At 39.6% G+C, this 27414-nt stretch overlaps 1 protein-coding gene across 16 annotated transcripts in view; it reads left to right on the top strand.

The window, feature by feature from the left end:
• Positions 1 to 27414, top strand: part of LTBP1 (latent transforming growth factor beta binding protein 1) — a 333039-nt gene that overhangs the window by 123053 nt on the left and 182572 nt on the right. For all 16 annotated transcript variants that reach the window (XM_008174460.4, XM_008174437.4, XM_042848435.2 and 13 more), the window contains one exon: positions 22711 to 22935. In XM_008174460.4, coding sequence (XP_008172682.2) covers positions 22711 to 22935 — 225 coding nt within the window. The remainder of the gene's footprint in view (positions 1 to 22710; positions 22936 to 27414) is intronic.

A 27414-nucleotide genomic window follows, 5' to 3' on the forward strand; every position in this document is an offset into this window, starting at 1 on the left:
TTTTACCCTCTTTTGTGTTTATCCTGTATTTTATGACGGATACTCAGTCTTCCTCATGTCCCTGAGAAAAGATAATGCACGTAGTTTTGCTCAAAACTACACAATTATTTTGCACAGCTTAAATGTCAGAAAACAGATTTGTAAGGCCATACAATCTGGTCCCTAGATACTATGGTGATGGATGCATTTGCAATGCCTAAGCAGGCACTATGCATTATCCCTGAAGATATATTTTGAACCCACTGTGATTCAATACATGTTGCATAGCAGTGAAAAGACATTTGGGCACTACATTATGAAGCAATGAGCTCTTAGGATGGAACATAGTAGTGGCAACATGAGTTACTATGTAATTATCATTATTTTAATAGGCTTTCTAGATAATTACTAAATTCTGTGAAAATATAAAGCAGTAAATAAATGCAGTATATAAACAAATAAAGTCATGTTTTTTCAGAGTTGTACTGCTCATTAATTTGTGTTGCCTCTTTAGTTTAAAGGTTAATTTTTTTTGTTATTAAAACAGTTCTGGAAAGTACTGTAGAAAACTCTTCATTAAAACACAAATGTGACTTGTAAGGAAGCCAATTTTTAACTGTAGTCTATGTATGAGAAGAGATCCAATAGCAATGAGTTGCAGTTAAATGTTTTTAAGGAAATTGCTTTTAAAAAGTCAGTGTAGGCATAGAAGAAAGAAAATGAACACCAGATTTCATTACTAAGAAACAGGATGCTAAATCATACCTTTTTTCTTTCCTTGTGTTGCTGCCATTTGCTTTTTAATACGGTGCCCAAGTTTGCTTTCATTGCTCCATTTTATATGTGGAATCCCACAGGATTCAAGAGATACTGTAAAGCTATGATAATTGAGGAAACTTCTCAAGGATAGTTTGGTTAATGCTGATACATAAATAGCACAACCAGTCAGGCATATATTTCATATAAAAGTGGAGTGAAAAGACTGATGACATATAAAGGACAGTGTGCCAGGGAAGGCAGATTAGAAGGAAGCATAAAGTCAGACAAACAGCTTGTAGAACTATTTGGATAGAAGTGGAAAAGGGCTTAAAAACTTTTCTGGCTGCTTGTGTCAGACACTCAGTATTTAGTTTTCTACCTATTATAACTGTATTTTTATTCACTTGGCCACTCTGTTGCAAAAGGTCCAGTGAGAATACCAAAAGTGCAACACACTATTTAATGTATTTTCATCTTCCTCATTATTACACTCTGATCTCCAGTACTTTGTAAGTGTGAAATCCATGCACCACTTACATTTGAGTAAAGCACTGTTTTGAGGTCTACAAGTGGGACTTAGCTGATGCAAAGGTTTTGAGTGCATCCTTTGCTTATGGGTGAACTTTACCCTGCCTGTATAGGAATTAGCATATGAAAACAAGTTGTAAAACTGGAGAATTACAAATCTGATTTAAAAACACCTTTCAGCTAGATTTTTTTTTAAAGTTATTATTACTGACATTGCTAAGGGAGCAGTGATTTAAAAAAAAATTGATTTTCAAGTTGATGGTGTCCTATTAAATGTTCTAATCAATGAGTTGGCTGTTTCTGAAGTAATGATTTAGTTCAGGCACAATATTTCATTATGATTGTCCTTTCTTAATGAAATTATGATGTAGGAGCCTTTTGATTCTCCTTGTAGTATTAACAATGTATTGGGTCAGACTTTTTATTGATTGTATACAGTCGGCATTTAGAAGCATATGAGAATCTTGTAAAGTACTCAAAGAACCTTGTCTGTCAAAGTACTGGGGAAATGAAAAAGTTATGACAAGCTGAAGTTGTGTACACAACAAATAGATGGAGTTTTGCTCAAACATTGCTTACTTTCTCTTATGTCATAAGTTCTACGGGCCAGATCCTCAGCTTGTGAAAATTGGCATAGCTCTGTTGGAAGTCAGTGGAGGTGTGCTGATTTATGCCAGGAGAGGATCTGACCCATTATAGTGAGGATCTTGCCCATGATGTTGGCTTCTTTTGAATTACACTGACTGCAAAAATCATAACTGCACATAGCCTTATTTGGTAAAAGATTTGATTCTGCTGTTCTTGCAGTAATTACCATTTCCCTTTTGTTGAACTTTATTGTCTTTTGCTTTGTTTGCTACCCAATGATTTTTTTTTCTTTTTTACCTGATAGACCCTTGAAAATTTTAGAATTCTCAACAACTTGTTTAGAAGATTAACTGTTAAATATATTGCAGCAGTGATTAAGCAAGTTCAATTTGCCTGTCAGAGTCTGCTTTAGAACACGGTTCAAGGCTCAGCATACAGAATTTATTCTCTGTTTTAGCTGGTAATTTGAAATTTAATCTGTACAAATGATGACCATACTTGAAATATTTAGTCATGCAGCAACACTATAACAGCAGTAACCAGGCATAGTACTTTTCTTGAGATGTTGGACTGTGTGGATAAACAGGAAAGGAAAACTAATGAATGCAGAACCAGTTTGTGAGTTCATTCTACATTTAAAGATCCTAGTGTATGAATACTTCATAGTAACAACTTTTGCTTCCATTCCCACAAAAAAGACCAATATTAAAAAAAAAAAAATTAAAAATGGTGCGACCTAATCTGAAAGAACCAATGAAAAATGTTAGCTAAATTGATTTTGGAGGGGACCATTTACTGCTGGTATCAACAGAAGATTATTAATTTTCCTCTCTTTTTTTATTTCCTTCTATAAAGTGAATTTTAGTGCACTGGAGAATGAAGTTCTTTGTTTATCCACAGCACATGTAGGTGCAGAGTAAACTTTCCCACAATGACCCACAAATGGGCCTCAATCCTAATCCTGACGTAAGAGCGTGGTTCAGTCTGCCGGCATATTCGGTTTTTTGCCTCCTCTGTTCAAACTATTAAAAGGAGACACACGTCCAGTACAAAATTAACTATTCTGCTCTGTTCTATATAGGTTCTTATACTGCACTCATCACTATAGTAGCTGAGTGCCCTTGTTCTGTCATCCCCTCTGTAGGGGGAGAAGTGTGAGCAGTGGGGTGTCTTGTTTTGGTAAAGTGTTGTTTTTTTTTCTTCAATGTACATATCGTGTTGTTTGTTTTAGAAAAAGCAAGGTCAAAGAATTGTCCCTGCCACTTAGAGTGGAAGGTGGTGAGGTTTGTGATGGGACTTAGTTCCTGGGGGAGTTCATTCAATGATCTCATTCCTCAATGGGTCTGGTTTGATTTTCCCTGTGTAAATAAAGCAATACTTTAACTCCTCTCTTATTTCCTGTCTTCATATTCATTAGAGAATGCCATAAGCCAAAGACAGTTCTGGTCCTAGGAAGCCTCAGGGTACGGAACCTGTGTCCCATTGGCACATTTATAATACTTCTTAGACTAATTAGCTAAATTTGCCATCTTACCTTGTGGCTCTAATAGAAGTGATATGCTAGTTCAAAAAATTACATTGTGCTGCAGTTCCTTAACCGGTCATGAGATGACGCTACTGGGGCTGGCCTTAGACAAGACTAAGAGTGACTTGTTTCCATCCCCTGCTCAGCTTCAGGACTGTAGGCCATCTCTACAGAGACAAAACACATCTGTTTTTATAGCACTCATCAAATTGTATTATACATTGCACAGTTCTTTGAATGTGCATTCATACTAAAAACCACAAGTGGAAATTTTACAAAATCTTCACCTGCAGTCATTCAGAAAACACATCAAACATCCATCCTCAAAGTTAATACAAAACAAAAAAAAAGTTAAATGTGAATGTAATACTTTGTTTTACTGAATGCAGCTTTAACTCTTATGCATAAATATATGTGTAATATATCTGAGCTATGATTACTGAAAACGAGAATGAGTGCATTTATCTTATGATGATTACACCATTGCATTTTCAAATAAACACATTACCTTGAATGGCTATAATGTTGTTATTGCTAAACCAAATGTCTTTGCACCCATCTCATTTGAATCTCAAGTACATGCCAAGATTGGATAAAATAAAAAGCTGCCTTTGAATTATCCAAGTGCAAAAAAGAGTCTGACAAATTCCTTAACTGGTGAAAACACACCTTTTATCATGGCTGGATAACTTATACAGTCAAATGGATTTATTTCAAACATTCACCTTTGAGCTGAGGACAATCACAAGAAAACAAGCAGCTATCCTTGCCCTACCAATAACAGTCTCCCCTGATTCCAGCCCCCACCATTTATGCTTTTTTGGTTTATTCTTCTGCAAGTCCGTTACTACCTCCACCCATTCATACCTTTTCCCCACCCGTTATAATCTATCATTAGCTCTTAGATGTCAATACCCCTGTAATTAAGTGCACTGTCTTTAGATGATGGACATGAAAAGTTCTTTGCACCATACTATTCCCTTCTTTTTGACATCTGAATGGTATGTTTTCATGTTTGTTTACTAATTCTTTGAGAAAATTTACACTTGTGCTTAAAAAATGGACGGGGAAATGAGCAAAATCAACAAGTTCCAAATTTAGGGGGTGAAATCCTGACCCATCTGAGGTCAGTGGGAGTTTTGCCATTGACTTAAATGGGGCCAAGATTTCACCCAGGCTATTTATGTAAAATGACATGGTTGGGGGAGGTTTTGATTGGGTTGTGCTATGCTAGAAAAAAGCTCCATTTCACTTGGAAAAATTCCCCACTGATTTTTCGAAAGGTAGTAATGTATTTTCTTCACATCAGCTTTCAGCTCTGGGGAGAGCCAACTGAACCTGAATCCTTACGTTTCACTAGGCTGCTTCTGATCAGAACTGAAAAATGATGTTAAAACCACAAGCTGTTGATTTGCCATGGCTTGTTATCTGGCTTTGGGTTCTGCTGAAATACGTGAATAAAACCTAATATATGTTGAATAATAAGAAAAAAACACATTGGCAAACAGGCAAGTAACCTCAGCCCCTTTCCCTTATGAAATCAGATTGAGAGATATCCAGTGTCTAGATCCTGGGCCAAATTCAGCCTTAGTTTAATCAAGTGCAACTCCATTGACTTAAATGGAGTTGCATCAGCTTATACTAGGGCTGAATGTATCCCATTGTTTGTCAGTTGTCGGAATTAAGCCTTGAAAATTTTGACAGTTTTAATAGACCCTTTATAAAGTCCTAGGAATTGCCAGTTATGGAACAGAAGGTATGTGGATTTCAATTAATTCCTTGATAATTTTAGAAAATGTAGGTCCAAATTTTAAAAACTTGGCATGCAAAAGTGAATGTGCATGAATTGCACAAATTGTGCAAGTTGAACGAATGGGGCAAAATCCTGGTTCTAATGAAATCAAGTCAAAGTTGCATGTATGTGAAAAGTGCTTGTGCAAATATACAACTTTGTGTGTGCCCACTGAAGATGAAATTCACCTTTTGTGGAGGACCAGCAAAAAGAACAGTACACCACTTAGTAAGCCCTACTTTGAGGGAGCCCTACATGAGGCAGCAAATGCACCCTTGTGCACAAAAACAGAATAAGGTCTATACACCACTGAAGTGTCCCATTTGAGTCCTACGTTAAAGGCTTGAGTGTGTCTTAAGTACTGAATAGGTTTTGTGCTGGCTTCCTGCAAAGCAGGGTGGGGGGTGATTTCATCTTGGGAGTTTTGCCATGTGCATCAGTTTTTTAAATTTCGCCATTAGTAAACATTTCTTACCTTCATTGTATTTGACAAAGTACTTGTCTCTTTGCTGTATTTGTAACACCTTCCATTTAGTTTAGAAACATTAAGCCGCACTGTAATGTAATATTTTATAATGGATGTAATTCAAATTTTATAGTTTTTGAGGCACTCGTAGCACCTTTTCATATTCTATTATTGCTTATTATTCATACGCCATGGATTTACACAGCATGTTATTTATTGCCGTTCCATTTCCCCCCCATCCACTGCTTCAGCAACCTCCAATTCTTAGTGTTCCATTTCCATTCATAGAGCTAGTATTTTATCAGTATCAAGTTTGCAGTCCAGATACAAGGCTTACATTTAGGGCTAAATTAATAAAAAAAATTATTTGAAAGGCTGGGTCATTCCAGGCATCTTTCCATGCACTTTTTTTTAATACAGTACACAAGACCTTCTCTTGCCATTTTAAGCAAGGAAACATCTGTACTCACCACTTGGAGCCTTCAGGAAACTTCAAGCTGTGCAATAGTTAACCTATGTAATTGCTTCATCTTATTTTTGTTCTGTTTGTCACTCCTTGCCCTTTCCTTTTCCCTCCTTTTGCTTGTCACACTCACTTGCTGTGTCTTATCTCAGTTTAGTTTGTAAACTCTTTGAGGTAAGGACTGTGACACAAATGTCTTTGTATGGCATCTGGCACAATGAGACCCTGATCCTGATCTTGCACCAGCAAAGTGAATGGGAGCAGGCCAATAGATAGCAAAGGCCTGAAGTCTCTGATGGGATCAGCCATAATAATAAACACAGTTTTTGTTACTGTGCATGCTAATCAATCCTTTGCGAAAGAGTCAAAAACAATCCCAAGCACTTACTACAACTACATTTTTCTTGACAGCAGCCGTGAATGAATGCAGATGTTTATTTTTTCAGACTGTCTTAAAAGTTGTTTTCTTATGATAGTTTGTTCAAAGGGAGTATTAATATTTGCAACTTGCTGAAGAAGTGCAGTAGTTCATGCTCTTGAACTGCTCAAGAAAGCTATGTGTGCTCTTTTTTTATTCATTCATACTATTGGAATAGTACAGGATAGATTTGAATGGCTGCTGTACATTCAGGAATATGAGTGCAAGTGTAAACATTGATTAAAGTGTTTTGAATGGATGATAACCCTGTTGCAGAGGTGCATGTTTTTAGTACATTTCTGATTGTTATTTGCATGCATAGTATATTTTCCCTTCCCACCCATCACCAATCCCTTGGTTCCTTTCCCCCTAGACTCCAGGATTTCAGTCTTTCCCTCCACTGTCTTGCTTGTCACCTATTCCCCATGACCTAATTCACTACTCAAACTCTGTCTTAGAACCTCATGTCCCATCAGTTCCTAAAGCCATCCCCCAGCAAAACTTTCTGTTTTTCCTCAACATAATCTATGTCAAGAAATTTCAAATTCCCTTCATGCTATTACTCATGATTCTGAACTGGCCCGGGAGAGTTTGGTTCATGGATCCTTCTTTATATGCCAAAGGGGATTCACTTGAAAGGGATCATCCTCACTTTATTCTTTGCGCAAACTTTCTCCAAAAAAGTTGGTATTGTGGTAGTATTACCCACTGACATAATTGGAGGGACGCCTTCTCATGTTTCAGATACTGGTGAGAGCAGGTGCACTGTGCTGGGTTTGTAACATGACTCCACAGTGTAGTTACTGCTCCTGATGATATTTCAAGATCCTCCCTCAGAGTGCCTGTGTGGCTTTGTGTTGCACAGCTGCATTGATCTCTGCCTCAAACCACTCTACGCTGTTACTTTTTTACTCCATACAAAGCTTCCAAGAGGCCTTCTAGAAACTTTCAGGCAGGGGAACTACATTCTGGTAGGAGAATGTTATAATGGCAGTGGAGCAGTTGCATTAATGGTACAACCGCTTCCACCAGCTCTCAGATCATAGTGATGTGGAGCCTTTAAAGAGCTAGTGTCACTATAGTCATGCTATTAAATAACCAGATAGCCAATACGTGTGGGACTCCTGCCCTCCCAACTCTGTGTATCCACTGAAACATGTGGACTCAGAACTTGGAAGGAGGAGAGTTCTGTGTACCTGTGTTGCCCTGATGTCAAAACATGGAAGGGGGCTTTCTCTATAGTGGCAAAAGCAGATACAATAATGCATGTGTACCAGGTATGCCCATTTAACAGTCAAAATGTTTGCTGTCAGTTGAAGTACGGATTTATGTTTTGGACTCTTATTTTGAGTGTTAATAAATAGAGAGAATTATTAATATTAATAAACAGTATATGGGTGTTCTGTATAGGGTAGGGATAGTGTGACCAGATGGCAAATGTGAAAAATCGGGATGGGGGTGGGGGGTAATAGGAGCCTATATAAGAAAAAGACCCAAAAATCAGGACTGTCCCTATAAAATCGGGACATCTGGTCACCCTAGGTAGGGAGGGACTTTAAAGTGTTAGGAACATAGAAATTGTCACCGTGGATGAGACCCACTGTTCATTTAGTCTAGTATCCTTTCTCTGACAATGGCCAGCACCTGATTCTTCAGAGGAAGACACAAGAAACCCCACAATAAACAGATGTGGGAAAATCTGCCAAAGGTCTCATCCTAATCCCTAATATTTAAAGATTGTTTTAAGATCTGAATGTGACAATAGGGTAAAAGTAACACATCTTGTACTTTCATATTATTTAACTGCAACATCTCTACTTTTATATTTTGATATATATAGTATTATTTTCATGTTTGTTTATATAAAAAGAAACTTTTAGTAAGATCAAAATTAATGTATTTCTTGGGATTATTTGACATAATTTTTACTCTTCAAAAGTCTATCATCCCAATATAAATTTATTTTTACTTTTTGCTGTAGGGAAATGTTTAGAACCTAAGGCTTGGTAATAAACCTGTGCTATTATGATACATGTAGAGAACACATAATGGTGTGTTGTGGTACCAAGGTTTGAATGGCATGGGCTTGTGATGACAATAATTCTTGAAATTGGCAAAGCAATTAATAAGTTTTGCAGGACATCCCAAAGCAATACCTATAAAACCTTTATACCACAACACACATGTATTCTGTTTGACACTTATTTTGCAAAAAATTGGTACTCTTTCATATCCTTCCACACCCAGGCTTCCTAAGAACTATGAGTCCAACTGCACGTGTTTTGCAGGGAGAGGAAATGATTACTGATGTGGTGACAGATATGGCAATTTCCTGCATATCCTTGGGAGACCTTATTGAATTAAGTTTAAGTATCTTTGGGGTCCATTGTTTAAATGAATTGTTTATGTATGATTATGTTCTACTCCATGGAGGAGGGTTATCACAGCTCCTCCAGGAATTAAAGCTAGTGGGTGGTAATTAAGGGGAATCAGCCAGGTTGCAACCCCCCGGAGAGATGTCCCTTGCTGGGGAGGCTTGCATATACTAGTTCAAACTGAATTCTCCAGAGATCAACAGAGAAAGAAAGGACTATTGGATAAATATCCTGAGTTTAAACTGACTCAGGGCCTTCTTTCTGACCCGTCAAATGGATGGGAACTTCTGTCCGAAGGAATAGGGGACCAAGCCTCGTGGAAGGGTTGAAAAGACTGACACCTACCTGAGCCCAAGGCTGGAGTCAGAGTAACCTCTGGTAAGCTTTTGTGCTTGCTTAGAAAGTTGTATGGCAACTTGTAACTGCTGGCAACTACGCCATTCATAGCCCTGGAGCAGGGCCGCCCAGAGGATTCAGGGGGCCTGGGGCAAAGCAGGGGAGCTGTGGTGCTTGTACTCACCTGGCGGCGGTCCAGGTCTTCGGCGGCATTTCGGCGGCGGGGGGCCCTTCGGTCGCTCCGTGTCTTCAGCAGCACTGAAGGGCCCCCCGCTGCTGAAATGCCGCCGAAGACCCGGGCCGCCGCTGGGCCAGGGCTCGTGGGGCCCGGAGCCTGGAACAAATTACCCCACTTCTCCCTCCCCACACACCCCCCCGGGCAGCCCTGCCCTGGAGAGAAAGCAAAGTGCAGCTGCTTGCCTTTTAGGCAGTCTGGCTTTCTGGAGATATCACAGTGTGCCTAGGGAACTGTGCAGCCTGGAAGATTTCTTGGTCAGGAGGAAGAGATGTGGGTCTCCACCCAAAAGAGGTGGTGGGTGAGGAGCTTGGAACCCAGAGTGGGTGCCCTTGTGGACGAGGGGGGAATACAGGTGCAGTTACCCTGAGCTGTGACAGATACATTTAAGAAATCACTAAAAATGACTAGCGGAGATTTTCTGTACATGCTGATGTTATTTAGGTCTGACATCCTGCAGTTTAGCGGGGCAAAAGCACAGGCCTTATATCCTTCAATAGTGGAGGTGTTGTAGGGAGATTCCCAACTTTGTATTAGTGAAGAAATTTCAGACCCACTCTCCTCTCATATTACACTAATGTAGGTCAGGATTAACCCCACTGGAGTCAATGGAGTTGCAATGGTTTAAAACCAATGTAACTAAGCAGAGAATCCCAAAGCACATTTTGTCTCCCCTCCCCTCTTTGCACTTCAAACTGTGGTTGTTTGAAGCTGCTCAGATGTTTGGAATGTTACAAGTATACTTAGAAAAGCTGGATTAGTAGGCAAACTGAACGTGATGTGGTCAGAGTTGTATGATGAATGTTTTCACAATTTATTATGTGAATATTACTACCACATGTGAGTATATTTACAGCAAATGACAAATTTAAAAATAATATATTATTATTTTTATTTTTAAAGTAAAAATAGTCTCATTGTAGTCTTGGGTTTTACCACTACTGGTGAAGAGGGTTTTTCCCCCCTGCAGAGTAATGCATGTAGAGGAAACAAAATCATCACTCTAAAGAGAACTGGATAGCCATAGAGATTGGTATAGAGAGACGGAGCTGTTTCCCCTCTAGGTTACCAATTTGATTCCAGCTCCATATTAGTAGTGTAACCTTATGTTCAATGTCCTATATGAAATATGTAGGCTGTTTTGGCCTGGTTCCAAGAGTACAGGTGGCCACCTCACAATTTACGTTAATTGGTACCTTTACTGGTAGTCTCATCAGAGAGACCAGTGATTAAATTGGTATGAATGAGAGGTATCCCCTCCAGAAAAGGGGTTAAGATTAATTTAATTTCAATACAGAAGTCTTGTACTGTCACTGCCTCTGTTGAATGAGCTCCTGCTCTGAGAATTAATATTGTGTTTTAGTCTGGAACCTTTTATCAGCACTAAATTCACTTTAAATCTTAAAGTAAAGAAAAGAAGTCATCACCCTTGTAATGAATAGCCCGTTTTCAACAACCCTTATTAAAGTCGATCGCTGCAAGAGAATAGTTTCTATTTTTTTCATAATCCAAGTTGGGGAGTGGAGGGCAAATTTTAAATAGGCCACATGGGTTTCATATAAACATCTCCCTTTCATACCATGAATGAACTGAATCTTCCATTGGTGGTGTTACTGATAGCCAGCCCTAAAAATTGAAAGCATGTGATGTATTGAATGCTAATCATTTAAAACCTGCAAATTTTCTTAAGAACTTGCATAGTTCATAGTCAGACAACCTGCAAGATAGTTTTTGTACTGCTGGCTAGTTAAAATTAAGGATTCTCTACTGATATCCCAGGAACCTGGATTATTAAAAATTTGATGGACTACATTTTATGGCGTACAGTGTATGCCACATTTTTGAGGAGGCCTGTTATATCCTCCATATTTGTGGGCACAAATCATGTACTTAGCCCTCCAATTGTTGAGAGTTTTGTTCACATTAATCACAGGTGCAAAAAAAATAAAAAAGGCAGGATCAGTTTTTGCAGGTGCAAACTGTGTCTGCAGAAAATGAATTTGCCCTTTCCAAATTTGACTCTATGGGCAAGTGGCTGGAGATGGACAACTGAGAATTCTCCATGTTTAGGGGATCTCTCTGCTGGCAAAGCCACCTCCCCCACCAGCCCTATCTCACCCCCAGGCTAAGGGGAAGGAGTGAGCAAGTGGGAGGGAGGGAAGTACCTTCTGTCCTCCACTGATGTAAAGACCTTGAGTGCATAAGTTAGAGCTGTTCTTTGCAGCTCTAATTTGTGCTGGAGCCAAGTGGTCTAGATTAAGAATCCACAACTGACTCCTGGATGGCCCCCTGTCTCTGTTCCGTTTGATCTGACACTGCTTCAAGATCTATGGCGATAGCTATAGTGATACACCGAGAATCTTGGCTACATCTTTCGGGGCTCCCCAGAGAGGTACAGAATACCATGCAGGACTTGCCCTTTGATAAAATCAGTCTTTTCCTCCAGAAGACACATGAGTCTTTACATTTGTTGAAGGACTCCAGGGTAAACCTCCCCTTCATGGGCATATACATGACAGCCCCAAAGAGGAAGTACCATAAAAAGTCTTATAAGCCAAGGCCTTTACATCTTCCCTTCTACCACCAATGCTCTTAGAAGCCACCTCGCAAAAGGCAGCAGGTACAAAAGTTCAGATACAATGCCCCACCCACCTCTACTGCAGCTACGCAACTTCACCCTCCAACCAAACGGTACTTTTGATGGGATGCTCGAGAGCTTCAAACCATTTCTGGTGACATCTCCACTTGACTCCCAGATCTGCTTTGGTTGATGTCTAGCATGATTTTCCCACAATTGGAGGACAGTAACAATGGACAAATGACTGTTAGATATTATCAACTCTAGATACACCATCATGTTCTCTCAGTCGCTCTTCAGGGATCACTCTCATGAGGAGATCTTCTTTCAGGAGGTAGAACCCCTCCTACAATAGGGACCATTAGAGCAGTTTCCCCTCAATAACAAGGAAGAGGGTTTTACTCCAAATATTTTCTAGTCCCCCAAAAGATTCAGGGTTCAGGCCTATCCTTGACGTGCAACGACTCAGTATTTTTATTTGCAAGATAAAATTCCACATAAAATTCACGTTGGCATCAATTGTACCAACCCTAGAAAAAGACATATGGTTGATAACTCTTGATATGAAAGATGTTTACTTTCACATCACTGTTCACTCTTCTCAGATTAGTGGTGGGCCAATACAGGGTATTCCCATTCAGCCTTGTAAATGCACCCAGAGTCGTCATGAAAGTGTTGTCTCTAGTAGCAGCACATCTCAGACAGGATGATTCCACTATCTTCCTGTGTCTGGATGACTGGCTTCTCACAGGCAAGGCACATCAAGAGATCATAGCATCACTGCCCCATCTCCTAACAGCCCTAGGAGTCTCTGTGAAAATAGAGAAGTCCACCCTGACTCTGACCCAGACAATAGATTCATAGGCGTGACCTTAGACTCAGTCAAGGCGTGACCTTAGACTCAGTCAAGGCAAATCTCCCTATGGACAGATTCCAGGCCATGGGCAGACTGGTAGATACACAACCTTCAGACATAGGACTAGGTGGGCCTTGCACTCTTGAGTCATGTGGTGTCATGTACTTACCTAAAGCTGTTTGTCAGACACCACCTCTGCTGCCTACTGGCTTGCTTTCAAACAGTATATGTACTGAGCAAACACAGACTGAACATTGTAGTGACAATCTCCATCAACATAAGGACCTCTCTGATCTTGTGTGAGGATCCAGCATAAGTGTGTGTGGGCATTCCTCTCCTGTGTCCTCCTTCCAACAGGACAATAATCTCAGATGCCTCTTTGTTAGGGTAGGAGGCTCACATGGATGGTCACACAGCACTGGGCTCTTCAACACCCTAGGAAACCATGATGCACATAAACCTGGAACTCAGATCAGTCTGAGAAGCATGCAGAGCATTCTTACCATTAATCCAATCTCACTACATTCTCATAATGTCAGACAATATGGCAATCATATTCTACATAAACAGGGAGGGGCGAGATCCAATCCGATGTATGAGGAAGCGGTCAATCTGTGGAACTGGTGTATCAAGAACCAGATCACCCTATCATCAGTGTACCTCCTAGGAATCCATAATTTACTGGCAGACAGCCTCAGCAGGTACATTGTCACCAACCATGAGTGGGAATTACACAGTTCAGTGGTGAACCCCTACCTGGTATCTTTTCATCACTCAGACAAACAGGACATGCAACATATACTGCTCCAGGGGAGTTCAGGACCAGTTTTCCAGGTGATGCTCTCCTACTTCCTTGGACAGACCGCCTAAACTATGCCTTTCCTCTTATCCCACTTCTTGCTTAAATACTGTGGAAGATTTGACACGACAGAGTATGAGTCATTCTCATCACGCCTAGATGGCCAAGGCAGTTCTGGTTTCCAGTTCCCCATGCACATGTCAGCTCAACTGCCAATCAGCATTCCTTTCCTTCCAGATCTTTTGACTCAAGAGAATGGCAAGATCAGATATCCCAACCCAGAAACTTTTTATCACACAGCTTGGTATTTGGATGGGCGTTAGATTGAGAATGTTCCTGCTCCCGCAATGTGCAAGCTGTCCTTACTAATAGTAGAAAGGGCTCTACATGAAACTCTTACTTTGTCAAGTGGAAGCACTTCTCTATCTGGGCCCAGTGGCTCTGTATATCTTTGGCACTTATACAGAAACAAAACGGCATCTTCCACCTATGCACCTCACATACAAGGTCATCCTGATGGGAGTGGAATCATGCCAGCGGGGACAAGGAACTGGTACTTGGAAAAAATCAGGATTGAATTTCTGGTAACTTCACTTTTTCTCTTGTATGTGCACTAGTGACTCTTCTTATACCTGATATAAAAGATCATGAGAAGTAGGTTCCAATCCTGCAGTCTGATCCTTCTGGGTGGCCTGCACTCTAGCAGAATCCCATTGACTTCCAGTGGGACTTGACAAAGGCAATACAATTCTTCCTTATGGATCAGATTGCAAGTTTGGGGCCCTCTCTTGGAAAATTCTGTCTCTGAGCCAAACCCTATATGCCCTACTCACCTGAATAGTCCCAATAAATGTAGTTAAACTTCTTACATGAGTTAAGGCTAAAAGGACCTGAGCCAATGTGTACTAGTTTATTTTGTTTTTCATACGGCCCAAACCCTATCAGCCTATGATTAAGACACAGATCACGTCTCATTATTTTCATATGATATACTTTAGTCAAACACAAGTTATTGCGCTCGCTGTAGGGGTATCTGGATGAAATCTAATGGCCTGTGATATACAGAAGGTCGGATTAGATGACTTAATGGTTTCTTCTGGCCTTAAACTCTATGAATCTATGAAAATTCAACCAAATGTCATTGATTTAGATTTTTAAAATGTAGCTCTCAAAGCTTGAGGTACATGTTCAAATTAATTTAAAAATACATACAAAATTTCTAGTTGACTTTCTGACTACATTAATTATCTTTTCCAATTTAGTGGCCCAAAACTTTCCCCTCAATCCACCCAACAACATTCAGCACACCTGTTAGAGAGAGCCTGGGAAAATAATTCTTAAAGTGTGTTCAGAAAGTCAGCAAACTGAGACTCTGCTGTAGCATCCATGGGTTAGAATGCCAAAGCCTGCTTTGGTAACTTGCTGTTCCTTCCCTCCTCACATTTAAATCTGGGAGTTATTAGTTCATGTGCCTCAGCTGGCCTCAACCACCACAATATGACATGAGGAGAGAAGCAATTTCTATGGCAGTTTACCATCTCCCTAAAACAATCCTTTCACTGAAGCCCAAAATCCCTGTCAAATTGTAAAATTCAAGGTGTTCTTTGGGGCAAAATAGCAGGTTCCACTCTTTGGGTTCCATGTTTACCTCTCAGTCATTAACAGAAACACGCTTGTATAAGGGGGAGTTCTGCATCTGTGGCATATTTCCCTCTTCCCTCAGCGTTGAAGTTTTAGGTCTTTGGAGGTGCTGAGAAAAGGAAAGAGGTAAATTCTCCTCTTAAAAAATCCTAAATTCTCCCCAACAGAGTCCTTGAGCCCAGCTATAGAAATGAAAATAGTGCAATACTTTCTGAAAATACACATGGTTGCAATTGTAATAAGGCAGAGTTAAGGTTATGATGGTTGTTTAAATATGAGTCAGTATCTTGTTTGGGAAATTTAGCCTTTGCGCTGCATATCATGCATATCTAACATTGTGTTGCTTTTTTAACACTAATAGTCTTGAAGTATAATGTCTGAAGCTTTATCTTCACCTTTAGAGGGGTTTGTGTGTGTGTTGGGGGGGAACTAATAAATGATACCACTCCTGATTGATGTAATCATCTTTCTTTTTTCCTATTTCCAGTGCAAAATTTAGAAAATAATTATTTTATCTATTTAAAATAATAACTTTCAAATGCCCAAACAAGGTCTTGATATTTTTAAAAAAAATTATAAACTTATTTCAGCACTGCTCTTTGTGGTTAATTCTCTTGCTTTGTTCTTCTGTTTTCTCTCTTAAAACATGCATAATCATGACAGGACTGGCACCACAAAGCTTGTTGTATTTGGCAATAATTTGTTTCCCTTATCTGGATAAAACACAGTACTATGACATCAATGTTTACCCATTTGGGACTGCGATTATTACTTTGTCAAACATCCCACTGGTACTAAACATTGCTTAAATATGATGAAACGGATCATCAGCTGATATAAATCAGCAAAGCTCCAGTGAAGATTTGCTGATTTACACTAGCTGAGAATCTGGCCCAATATCTATCCTCTTGTGCTTACCATATCAGCAGATTTAAAGTAGATTCCTTGTCTGAGTTTAGTCTGCGGCCCAAGAAAATGTTGTGGTAGACTTTGTCTTTGTCCCTACTGGAAACATCTAAAGTACCTTCATCAACACACTCCTAGTTTTAAGGATATCTCTAATAGCGAATCATGGTGTTCAATGTTTATATTCTCTTTTGAACAGTTTCTTGTTATAATTTGTGTAATCCTTCTGTCAGGTGGTTAATGGAAGCAAAAAGGGCTGGGTTCAGTAAATGTAGGGTCCCTCTTCACCAATAATGTAACTGGTTTGAGCTGCCAACCTAGAAACCAGGGAAAACTAAATGCACCCTTTTGGGGTACAGACAGAACTTCCCCACTCGCAAGCACTCTGAGACTAGACAAATAAGGAAATCTTTATTAGTGGAAAGGGAACATAGTCATTAACTTGAGAAAACACAGAAACCGAATATATATGTGAATAAAGAGTAAAATGCTCCTTTCCAGTAACTTTGGCAGTAGTCCATTTAATTCCCTTCCCACTGCCAGTGAGAATGTGTCCCACAAGAAATAGTCCAGTGGCTGCACCACTTCCCCCATTCACCAAACCCCACTCACTGTTTGGATCAGCGAGTAGCAGTAGTCGGAATTGTAGGTAGATAGCCTATGCAAACAAAGCTCCCTATTGCAGCACTTTTCCCTTTTCACCAATAGATGGGATACAGAGCTTTTTCCCCCTCTGGTGCTTCTGGCCATTGGGCTTACATTGGGAAAAAATGTTTACTTCCAAGAATAATATTTTTGTTATATATTCACCTTTAAAAAATAATCATCTAGGTACTGCATTAAAACGTCTCCGAGAAAAAGAGTTTTGTCTGTGGGTATGTTTTCACAGTAATCAGAAGCGCAGCTGCAGCACGTGTAAACGTACCCGAACTAGCTCAAGTAACAATAGCAGAGTAGCTACAGCAGCACAGACTTCAGCACAGGCTAGCTGCCCCTGAATACATGCCTAGGATTCCAGGCAAGCTTGTACAGACTATGCTGAAGTTCCTGCTGCCATGATTTCACTGCTATTGTTGTTTGATCTAGCTAGATCAAAGCTAGATTGGGTATATCTACACGTGCTGCAATCACACCTCTGATTGCTGCGTAGATATACCATTTGTATGGATTTGGGGATAAATACATTGGTGAGTTTAGAGATTAATGTACCGTTAAATTGGTGCAATTTACTATTTCTTCTGTTCTCCCCTCTCCATCTCCATGATCAATGTTTGTAACACGAGACATATGTAGACTCTATTAGACATACCTAGATTCATTCCTACTCACCAACCTCTAACAACCTCCACTTCTTTACCCATCATTTCTGAAATTGAGCATGAGTCTAAGGGCTTGGCTACACTTGCAAGGTAGTGCGCATTAAAGCAGCCCCGGGCGCACTAGCTCACTCCCCGTCCACACTGGCAAGGCACGTAGAGCGCTCTGACTCCGCAGCTAGAGCACTCCTGGTACTCCACCTCAGCGAGAGGACTAACATTTGCTGCGCCTTGGCTACAAGTCCCTGGCGTCAGTGTGAACGAGGTGTTGCATTACTGCGCTCTGATCAGCCTCCAGAAATGTCCCATAAGCCCCTTAAGTCAAGTGTCCACTCTTGTCATTGTTTTGAATCACTGTAGGAATGCGGATATGCCCTTTGAAAGCTCCGTTTCTGACAGCTGGCTGCTTATCTGCTCCGAGACAAAGCAACCATTAGTGTGGAATGCTGTGTGAGAGAGAGAGAGAGAGAGCAGGGGGAGGTCTGCTGCTGTCTGAACTTACAAGACAGCATGCTGACATGCTCTCAGCCCCCCAAAAACCCACTCTCTCTCCCCCCCACATACACACAACACACTCCTTGTAACATTCCACCCTATCCCCCCATTTGAAAAGCACGTTGCAGTCACTTGCATGCTGGGATAGCTGCCCATAATGCACCGCTCCCAATGCTACTGCAAGTGCTGCAAATGTGGCCACGCCAGTGCGCTTGCAGCTGTCAGTGGGGACAGACTGCAGCACTGTCCCTACTGCGCTCTACGAAGGCTGGTTTAACTCAAAGCGCTCTACAACTGCAAGTGTAGCCATGCTCTAAGTATAAAGGAATCTAATATGGTGTAATTCAGCCTTTTGAGGGGTCAGAAGAGAGGAATGTAGCAAGAAAAACAATAAATAGGGGAGTACATGAATATGCAATTTGAAGTATACCACCACCTACTTTAATTTAAACACCAAGGAACCAGAAGGTATAAGTTACACCTAGTTAGACTCTCTTGTAATCAGAAAATGAGAATAGGTCTTGAATATAAAGGAACATTGGACCACCATATACATCACCTCTGACTTTGGTCTTTTGTCTAAAAATGTATGGTATGTAAAGAATTTGAGTTAGAGGAACTTAGTGCGCACTGATTTGTCACTTCTGTTAAAACAAGTGTCTTTTCCAGTCTATGACAAATTGCATTCATTGTATTTCTGTACTACTCTCTGTGCTTTTTAAGTGCTTAGCAAATTTTCCTAACACAGGAGAAAGAATGACAAGCCTCCATCTCTGCATATGTATTAGTGCTGGACAATTTGGAACCCTCAGAAAAAAATCTGCTAGTTTCTGATACATGCAATGGAAATACTATTTTTAATTAAAAGTATTGCAGTTTTCTTGAGAGAGCCTGCCCTGTGCATTTTATGCACATGATCTGGGATTAAGTACTTTTATAGGTGACTAAATTTGAGTGGTTGTTAACTTGTAAAAAGAAAAGGCAAAGATTAATGGGGAAGTGCAGGGAATTAACTTATATGTGTATTTGGAAAAGGACACAAGGGGATGGGAAACTTTTTGACAGCCATCTTCAGCTGATTCTTTGTTACAGGCAAGGAGTTTCCATCCATGTTTAGGGCTTGATTAGATAAGTATGGGCTATTTTCTGAGGATTAGGAGGAATTGGGTCCCAAGAATTTGGTTTGTTGCACATTATTTTGATTGGATTAAAAATTTCAAACTTGACTACAGTATTAAGTTTACTTGGAACTCTTTAGAGGAGTTTAGAGTCATGAAAACAAATTACATGATGTAATTGCAGTGACAAACTAGGTCTCAATTGTTTCATACCTTTCGTGCTCCTGATTCCAGCCCCTCTGCTTTGCCAGGATTTGTCTTGCAAATACTAAAGATCTCCCAGGCCAGGTTTCTCTTTCTACCACTTGTCCTGACTCACCAAGACACAAGATGGAGAGGTCTCACCAAATCTTCTATGACTGGCTGATTTTGAACTGTGATTGCCCAGCCAGAGCACTTAGTAGCACTCACAGAAATTAAAGCCAATTACCAATTAACCACTGGAGGATCAGGAGAGTATTTTTAATTTTTGCCCATTCCCCAATACAGTTTTAAATGAAACCTGGTACCTTTTAAAATGATAGATTCATTTATGAATCAAGCACAAATCTTGATTTGCGCCATCCCATAGTGATGGATCATTAATAGATGTTGGACAGTTTTGGCACCTAACTTGGTAAGTGTATATTTTGAAACAGGTAGTTTATTTTGCAAATTAGTCTCTCTTTCTCTCTTCTTTCCCCCCTTGCTTGTGGGTTATCTGTCAGCAGACTGAAATTTCTTCTATGTTATTTTATACTCCTATTCCTCCACATTGTTATTACTAGACTATAAATAGCTAGGTGATTCCATCATTACAGTGAAGGTTTTCCTTTCCTTCAAATACAATTATAACAATGAGCCCAGGGATAAACAGGTTATAGTTTCAAGAGGTCCTTTGTCTGGATGCTGCTCATCAGTATTTATGCAAAAAACTATATGTTTTGTCTAAGTTCCTTAAGCTTAATGGGAAAATAAAACAAAAAAGTGTTTGACCAGAACGTGAGCTGTTCAAAGAAATACTGGCTTCAAAATGAATTTATATTTGCAGAGGTCTCTTCCCCAGGGCACTTTGCTCTTTATTAACCTGTATTTCCCAGATGGTTGAAAAAGAGGCCAGAGTAGCCATTTTCTTTCTGCTGCCCCCAAGTACCTCTTGTTCTTTTGAGTCTATTTTATCCGCATGATAATCCTGTCATTCCAACTCTGCAGAAATTACAACAGCAGAACTGGGCAGCCTATTCACAAAAAACAATTAATTAACCAACAATTTAAGATGTGAGTCCAGAATCTACTCTCTGTTAGACTAGTCTCAATCTAGAATAGGTCAGTTGACTTCAGAGGAGTTACTATAGATTTATTCTGGTTTAATTGAATTTGCCCCATTATTTCAGTACCTAAAGAGACAGAATTGACAAGAATGACAGGTTTCTTATGGGTTAGGAGCACCTCAGTGAGAAACCAGTTCCCACTTTCTAGTTTCCTAGACTGCCTCTCTGCTGATGCAGACTTACAGAGAATTGTATTTGGAATTTTTCACTGTACTCCCTTGTGATCTAAAACCAATATCACATTAACATTGCACACACTGCCTCATTGTTGCAAAATATTTTCAGAACAGTTATTACTTGTGCAAGAACTCAAACATGATTCTGTTTTAGGCCCCAATCCTGCAAAGGGATCAGAGCATATAGAAACCTGGGGTCCCTCTGGTGTCGTGCTTTTGCACTAGAAGTGTTAATTTTTGGCTGCTCACAGAGAAGCTGATTTTTTTAAGAAATGCCAAAAACCTTTAAGAGGAAAAGCAATTTTGTGTGTTTCAGTCACTGCTCAAATCAGAAACATTTCTCCTTTCTCTGAAATGATTACTTTTCTGTAAAGACAGCTGTTTTTTCCAGCTAAGCCACTACAACAGTTTGCTGGTACACACCATAAGGCAAGGGTTAAAGCAATCAGTATTCTGAAAGCTGCTAGCTCTTTTTATGCTCATTTATAGTGCTACAGTTTGTAGTCCTTTTATAATCAGTTCCTATAAAATGAAAATGATAAGCAGACAACAATTATTAAATATATATTTGTATAATAGAATGGAAAAACATTTTAGATTGTTTACATTTGTATGTAGATATAGTAAAATCTATCCAGTGATTGGGCAAACAAGTTCCAAATCCTGTCAATATAATGTGGTTATACTTCTGACAAGAGCCAATCCCATTGCTTATTTTTCCAATGCTTTTTATACTCCAAATGAATTACGCAGCTCAGTTGGAACTCTTGTGACTTCTAAATCTCCTAGTTTATCTTGTTACAACACACAACATGCACATTCTTTTTCCAATACTGACCTTTTATAGTAGCTCTAAGATAGCAATATGCAGTGGTTGTCAAAAGATTACACCACTTGGGTTAGTACGGACAATATACACATACAACCTGCCACTCTCTGTGGCTTTCAAATTACCTTGTAATTCAATACAATCAAACAGTTTAAATCTAACACAATATCAAGACGTAAAAAGAAAAATTATGGCTTACAAGTGAATGCTATATTATCTCTCCAAGAATCTTATAGTTATGTAAAAAGAATAACACAAATGGCTTTAGCTTATCCTGAGCAACATTGTTTTGTATTTTCTGCTTGATTTAGTTTCTGAAAGTTTTTACAATACAACTAAACTATAGTAGATTCTAAAACACTATGCTATATTTTTAGAATGGAATGAACCTCAGATATAAAAGACCACTTATTGTTAAATATTCACTTTTATGGCTTGGGGATTTAATCTTGCACTTAATATTAATATTTTCTATGTTTGATCTGATAAATTATATAGACAGGAAAGTACAAGTTGGCACAGAAATAATCAGCCATGGGTAGGTGTTTATGTAGGTGTTAAAATATTTTTATAACTTGGAACTTAGGTTTCTTATATTATTGGAATAAAACTAGTTGGCATTTTAATTATCCTAATGGGTGGTTATAAATATTGGCTCATGTCAGAAAAAAAAATATATATATATATATAAAGCTACCCTGAATAGGAGACAAATTTTCAAAGAACAACCAGAGCACATGAGGGAAATGGGAAATTCACCCCCAGCATTGTCTGATCTGGCAGTGTTTTATCCCTCTCTCCAGAGGGGGCACAGGCCTCAGGGTTTTCAGAAAGAGCTATATTTTCCAGGAAGTGGTACCCACACACAGGGGTTTACACAAGGGATGCTTCTAAACATAGCATTCTTTTTGTCATATGGTGAAATATAATCAATTAGGTTCCTAAGAAAGAAATACACACACTATGCTTGATGTGAAGAGAGCCAAACACATGAACCACATAGAGGTAATAAGCAGAGTGCTTGGCCCTGCCACTAAGCAAGTAAAAACCTGTCTCAAATGGACAGCAATTCCACAAATGTCAGAAAAAGGAAGGCCCAGATCTCTCTCCCTTCTCTACTGCTATCAGTAGCACCATTATGTATCATCAGATAATGCTAAAAATAATCACAGCTGAAGAGAAAATAACATCTCTGTATTTTTTTCTTTTTTTTGCCTTTCAGTTATTTGTCACCTTCCGTGCATGAATGGTGGCCAGTGCAGTTCTAGAGATAAATGCCAGTGCCCTCCTAATTATACTGGTAAACTCTGTCAAATCCCAGCAAAGAATGCCAATACTCCAAAACTTTACCATCAACCACAGCAGGCAAGCAAGACCATTGGATCACATGTCATCCACTCTACGCATACTTTACCACTGACTATGCCTGGACAGCAAGGAGTAAAAGGTAACTTTTTTTCTCTCGTGGATGCTTTTCCCTTTGGAGCTAGTTTTACTTTCGAATTGTGGCTGTCAGACCAGTAATGATAACGACATCTGTCTACACAGTTTGAATCTAGATACCACAGCTTGACTCCAGAGCCTACCCGAATGATTGGAAGTTATTTTCCTTAGATGGTTGGAATAATAAGAAACACAGTGTTATTGAAATGAGTTTGATAAGGTAATTTTACTTTAATTCATGGTAGAATTTAGTCCAGATCACAGAATTAAAAAGGGTGCCACATTCTTTGGTATAACAAAGTTCTTTCCTGTCAGGTGCGTAGCCAGATTTCACATTGGGGGAAAGGACAGAAGACACTGTTCCAGAATGCAGTCTGTAATTTACCTGTGACTGTTAAAGTGGCAAGTTATTAAGTTCCCACTAGTATTAGACAGAGAGTGGTTGCCTTCCACCATAATTAACTTGATGCTCAAATGAAAACAGAATCCATGTTTACCCTTACAATTTACCTCTCACTCTCAGTGAACTGTTGTATGCATAGGTTGTTTTTTGTTTGTGATCCTTTTAACTTACAGAGGCCAGGATACGGATCATAAATATCACTTCAGGAGTTTGAGAGAATTTCAGTGAAATACAACAATATTTCCAGTAAGGTTGATGAAATCACAGATAAGGTGCTACTGCTATCTAAACACTGAAAAGTATTTATTTAAAAACAAGATTAATCTGAGAAGAAAACCAGTAATCTTGCCCAAACTAAGAGATCAGAGTCACTTTCAGCCTGCTAGCTGCAACTGATGTGTTGATAATGCTTGACCTTGTTTGATAAAAAATGAACTCAGAGGACTATTTATCAATCTGTTTCATCCATGTTTGTTTCCTGGTTTTGTGGAGAGTCCCACAATTAAATTCTACAGTTCAGTAATTTAACACTATTTTTTTTGTTTGAATAACCAACCTGATTTTGACTGTAGTTGGTAACGTACAGCAAACTTTTCCATGTTGTTGCAACTGAATTAATAAATTTTAAAAATAATTTTCTGTTGGGATTAGATGTTCACAGTTACTTTCTGAATCACTTTGCTAAAAACAAACCCATCTTAATTGCATCTTTATGGCGGGTATAATCTAACTTAATAACTATTATCAAAACAGGCAATAGCTGTGTAAAAAATACAAGTAGTCATCTACTTGGCAACATTAGAATGAGAAGGTACTCTTAAGCTCCATCTCCATTCTTCAGTAAATCAGACTCTGTGGGACTGCTACCCAATCCATTGGAAAATAGGTTATTTTACCAGTGTGGAAATACTAGACCTTATCTTGGGCTCCCAAAATTACTTTGAACTTTTCTTTTAAACAAGAGGATCAAACTGCCATATACTTAATGTGACCAAGGCTTATTACTGTGAGCATTCCATTAGAAGTTAAGATATCCTGTATGAAATGGTGACCCATAAAGAAGAATAGCTCTTTTTATGTTTGGCCATAGTCATCCTTCAGATTTAATGTACAGGTAACTAGCTTGAAAAGTACAGCAAATTTCTTACTTATGTGAGGAATTTTCCTACCCCTTTGGAAGGAAGCTCCCCATCAAGGTCATCACCAGTCCCATTGCCTTTGCCTGCCATTTCCATGTCCAAGTGAGGACATTGACCAGTGGGGAGAGGAATGTTCCTTTTCTGGATAAGAGGATGAAATATATTATCCGTAAGAGACTGGTAGAAAGCAAAGTTTAAGAGTGCAACTAGACAGGAATCGAAGACATGGAGAAAGAGGGTCTTGGGGATAAACATTACCTGGGAGAAAGAACTTTCAACTTGATTTGTCACAGTCTTGATAGGGTGACCAGATGTCCCGATTTTATAGGGACAGTACCAATTTTTGGGTTTTTTTCTTATATAGAGCTTATTATCCCCCACACCCTGTCCCGATTTTTCACACTTGCTGTCTGGTCACCCTACAGTCTTGAATTGGCTGAACATCTCTAGCAGAGCTAGATGGACTTATAGAAGCCGGCAAGGCATCTAAGTCAACATCAGCCTGCTGAGAACTGTTGAGTCAGAAAGAAGCCACAATACTAGCCTGAAAGTCCTGAAAGTGTCCACTTGCAATGTATTCATGTAAGTGAACCAGCTTTGTTTGCCAGAAATAGCCATGTTATGTTGTCTTCATTATGTAGTTCAAAATGACATTAAAATAATTGTGTCAATTCCTAGTCAAAAGATTTTCCTGAGAGAGGGCTTACCTTTTTTCTTCTGGCAACATTTTCCCCTTTCCCTGTGTGCCTTGACTACAACAGACCTCTTATGGTATTAAGAAGTTCTGACTTTCTGATAGCAAGTGGAGAATTAAAAACCAGTAAAGCCGTGGAGGCATACTTGCTGGGTTCCCATCAGCTAATTCCTGGGAACTCTGCCTACCCTAAAGCTGTGGCTTCTCAGACTTAAAAAGAAAGCAGTGCAATAATTGATACTACAAGGCTGCTTCTTTTAAGCAAGATAGACTGGATACACTGAAAATGCCTGTCACAGGGTACTCTAGAGAATGAGAGATGGAAAAGCAAACATAATTTCATTACCAAAAAAACACCCCAGACTAAACTAATTAAGCCTTGTGGGAATTAGAGTTTTAGCAAAGAAACACATTTAACCATAAAGAAGAGCTGCTGCATCTGCTGGAGACAGGAAAACAGCTAAGCAGGATCAGCTAACATCCTTTATAGAGACAGCAGTGTGACAAGACTTTTGTGTGTTCTTAAATCCTTATGATGGTTTGATAGGGGAGTTATACCCACTTGTCTGACTCGCCTGAGGAGTGCATTAGAGGAAAGTACATTTAACAGATGCTGAAAATATCCCAGATACAAAGACTAAATATTGAATTCTAACTGTACTGTGGTAACTTAAAAATTAAGTGTTTTTTTTTCCAAATTTTGAGTTGAACTGCATGTATTAAATGCTTTTATTTAATAACCCAAATGGATGTAAGGCTCATAAACAGTCCTGAAATTGTTTTCTTGGAAACACAAAATTTAGAGGTGAGAAAATACTTAATACCTATCTACAACCTAACTATATTTCATTTGAGAATATTGTTTATATGTTGACCCTCTTCATTACAGGGGGGAGAGATAGCTCAGTGGTTTGAGCATTGGCCTGTTAAACCCAGGGCTGTGAGTTCAATCCTTGAGGGGGCCACTTAGGGATCTGGGGCAAAATCAGTACTTGGTCCTGCTAGTGAAGGCAGGGGGCTGGACTCGATGACCTTTCAAGGTCCCTTCCAGTTCTAGGAGATAGGATATCTCCATTAATTTATTTTATTTATTAGTTTTCCTGTGTATAATACATGAGAATTGTTTTACTTCACACTATATTGTATCCAGTCTTCAGTAGGTCATTCACCATAACATTTAGCTTGCAGGGTTTAGCATGGGTGGCTAGGGCAGTCCTTAGGCATAGGCAGCATACATGTCTGCATAGGGCACCTGAACATTTGCGGCACCCCTGGGTCTTAGTGTCCACCCAACCTCTTCTTCCTATCCCTGTTCTGACCCTTCCTGCAGGTTCCTGCTGCAGCCTGCAAAAAGAAGAACAGGAGGACTTGTGGCACCTTAGAGACTAACAAATTTATTAGAGCATAAGCTTTCGTGGACTACAGCCCACTTCTTCGGATGCATATATAGAAGTGGGCTGTAGTCCACGAAAGCTTATGCTCTAATAAATTTGTTAGTCTCTAAGGTGCCACAAGTCCTCCTGTTCTTCTTTTTGCGGATACAGACTAACACGGCTGCTACTCTGAAACCTTTCATGCTGCAGCCTGGTGAGTCTTCCTTTGGAGGGGATCTAGTACTTAAAAGTGAAAAAGCCTTGCAGACCAATTAGCATAACATTGAAACTTTAAAGAGCCATTCAAGTGGTAATGAAACCATTTAACAGGCATTTGCCAACCCCCAGGTATATACTGTCAGTTTCTGAATTTACTTACAAAAACAGTTGTGCATTACTGTAATATTTACTCACAACATGTTATTCTACAGGACCTTAATTTAAAATTTGCTTTAAAATATTTCATTAGTGTGTTGCTGAAGATTATAAAATCACATCTCTAAAAAATCCTTGCATAGATTTTTAGATGCACAATCTGAGTATTCATCTTTAGTCTTAAATGCTTGTAGGGTGACCAGATGTCCCAATTTTATCGGGACTGTCCCGATATTTACTACTTTGTCCCGCGTCCTGACCAATGTTTGGTCAGGACACTGGACAAAAAAGAAATTTTGCCTTCCGCTCTGGCGCTCGCGCCACCCCGCCCCGGCTCCGCCCTCTCCTTCCCCCATTGGCTCCCTCCCCAAATCCCCGCCCTGGCCCCACCTCTTCCGCAACCATGCAGCATTCCTCCTCCCTCCCAGGCTTGCAGCATGGTGGCGCAAGCCTGGAGGGAGGGGGTGGTGGCGGTGCCTGGATCCTGGAGCAGCTCCAG

The sequence above is a fragment of the Chrysemys picta genome, chromosome 3 (assembly GCF_011386835.1).
Source record: "Chrysemys picta bellii isolate R12L10 chromosome 3, ASM1138683v2, whole genome shotgun sequence".
In the NCBI taxonomy this organism is placed as follows: domain Eukaryota; kingdom Metazoa; phylum Chordata; order Testudines; family Emydidae; genus Chrysemys; species Chrysemys picta.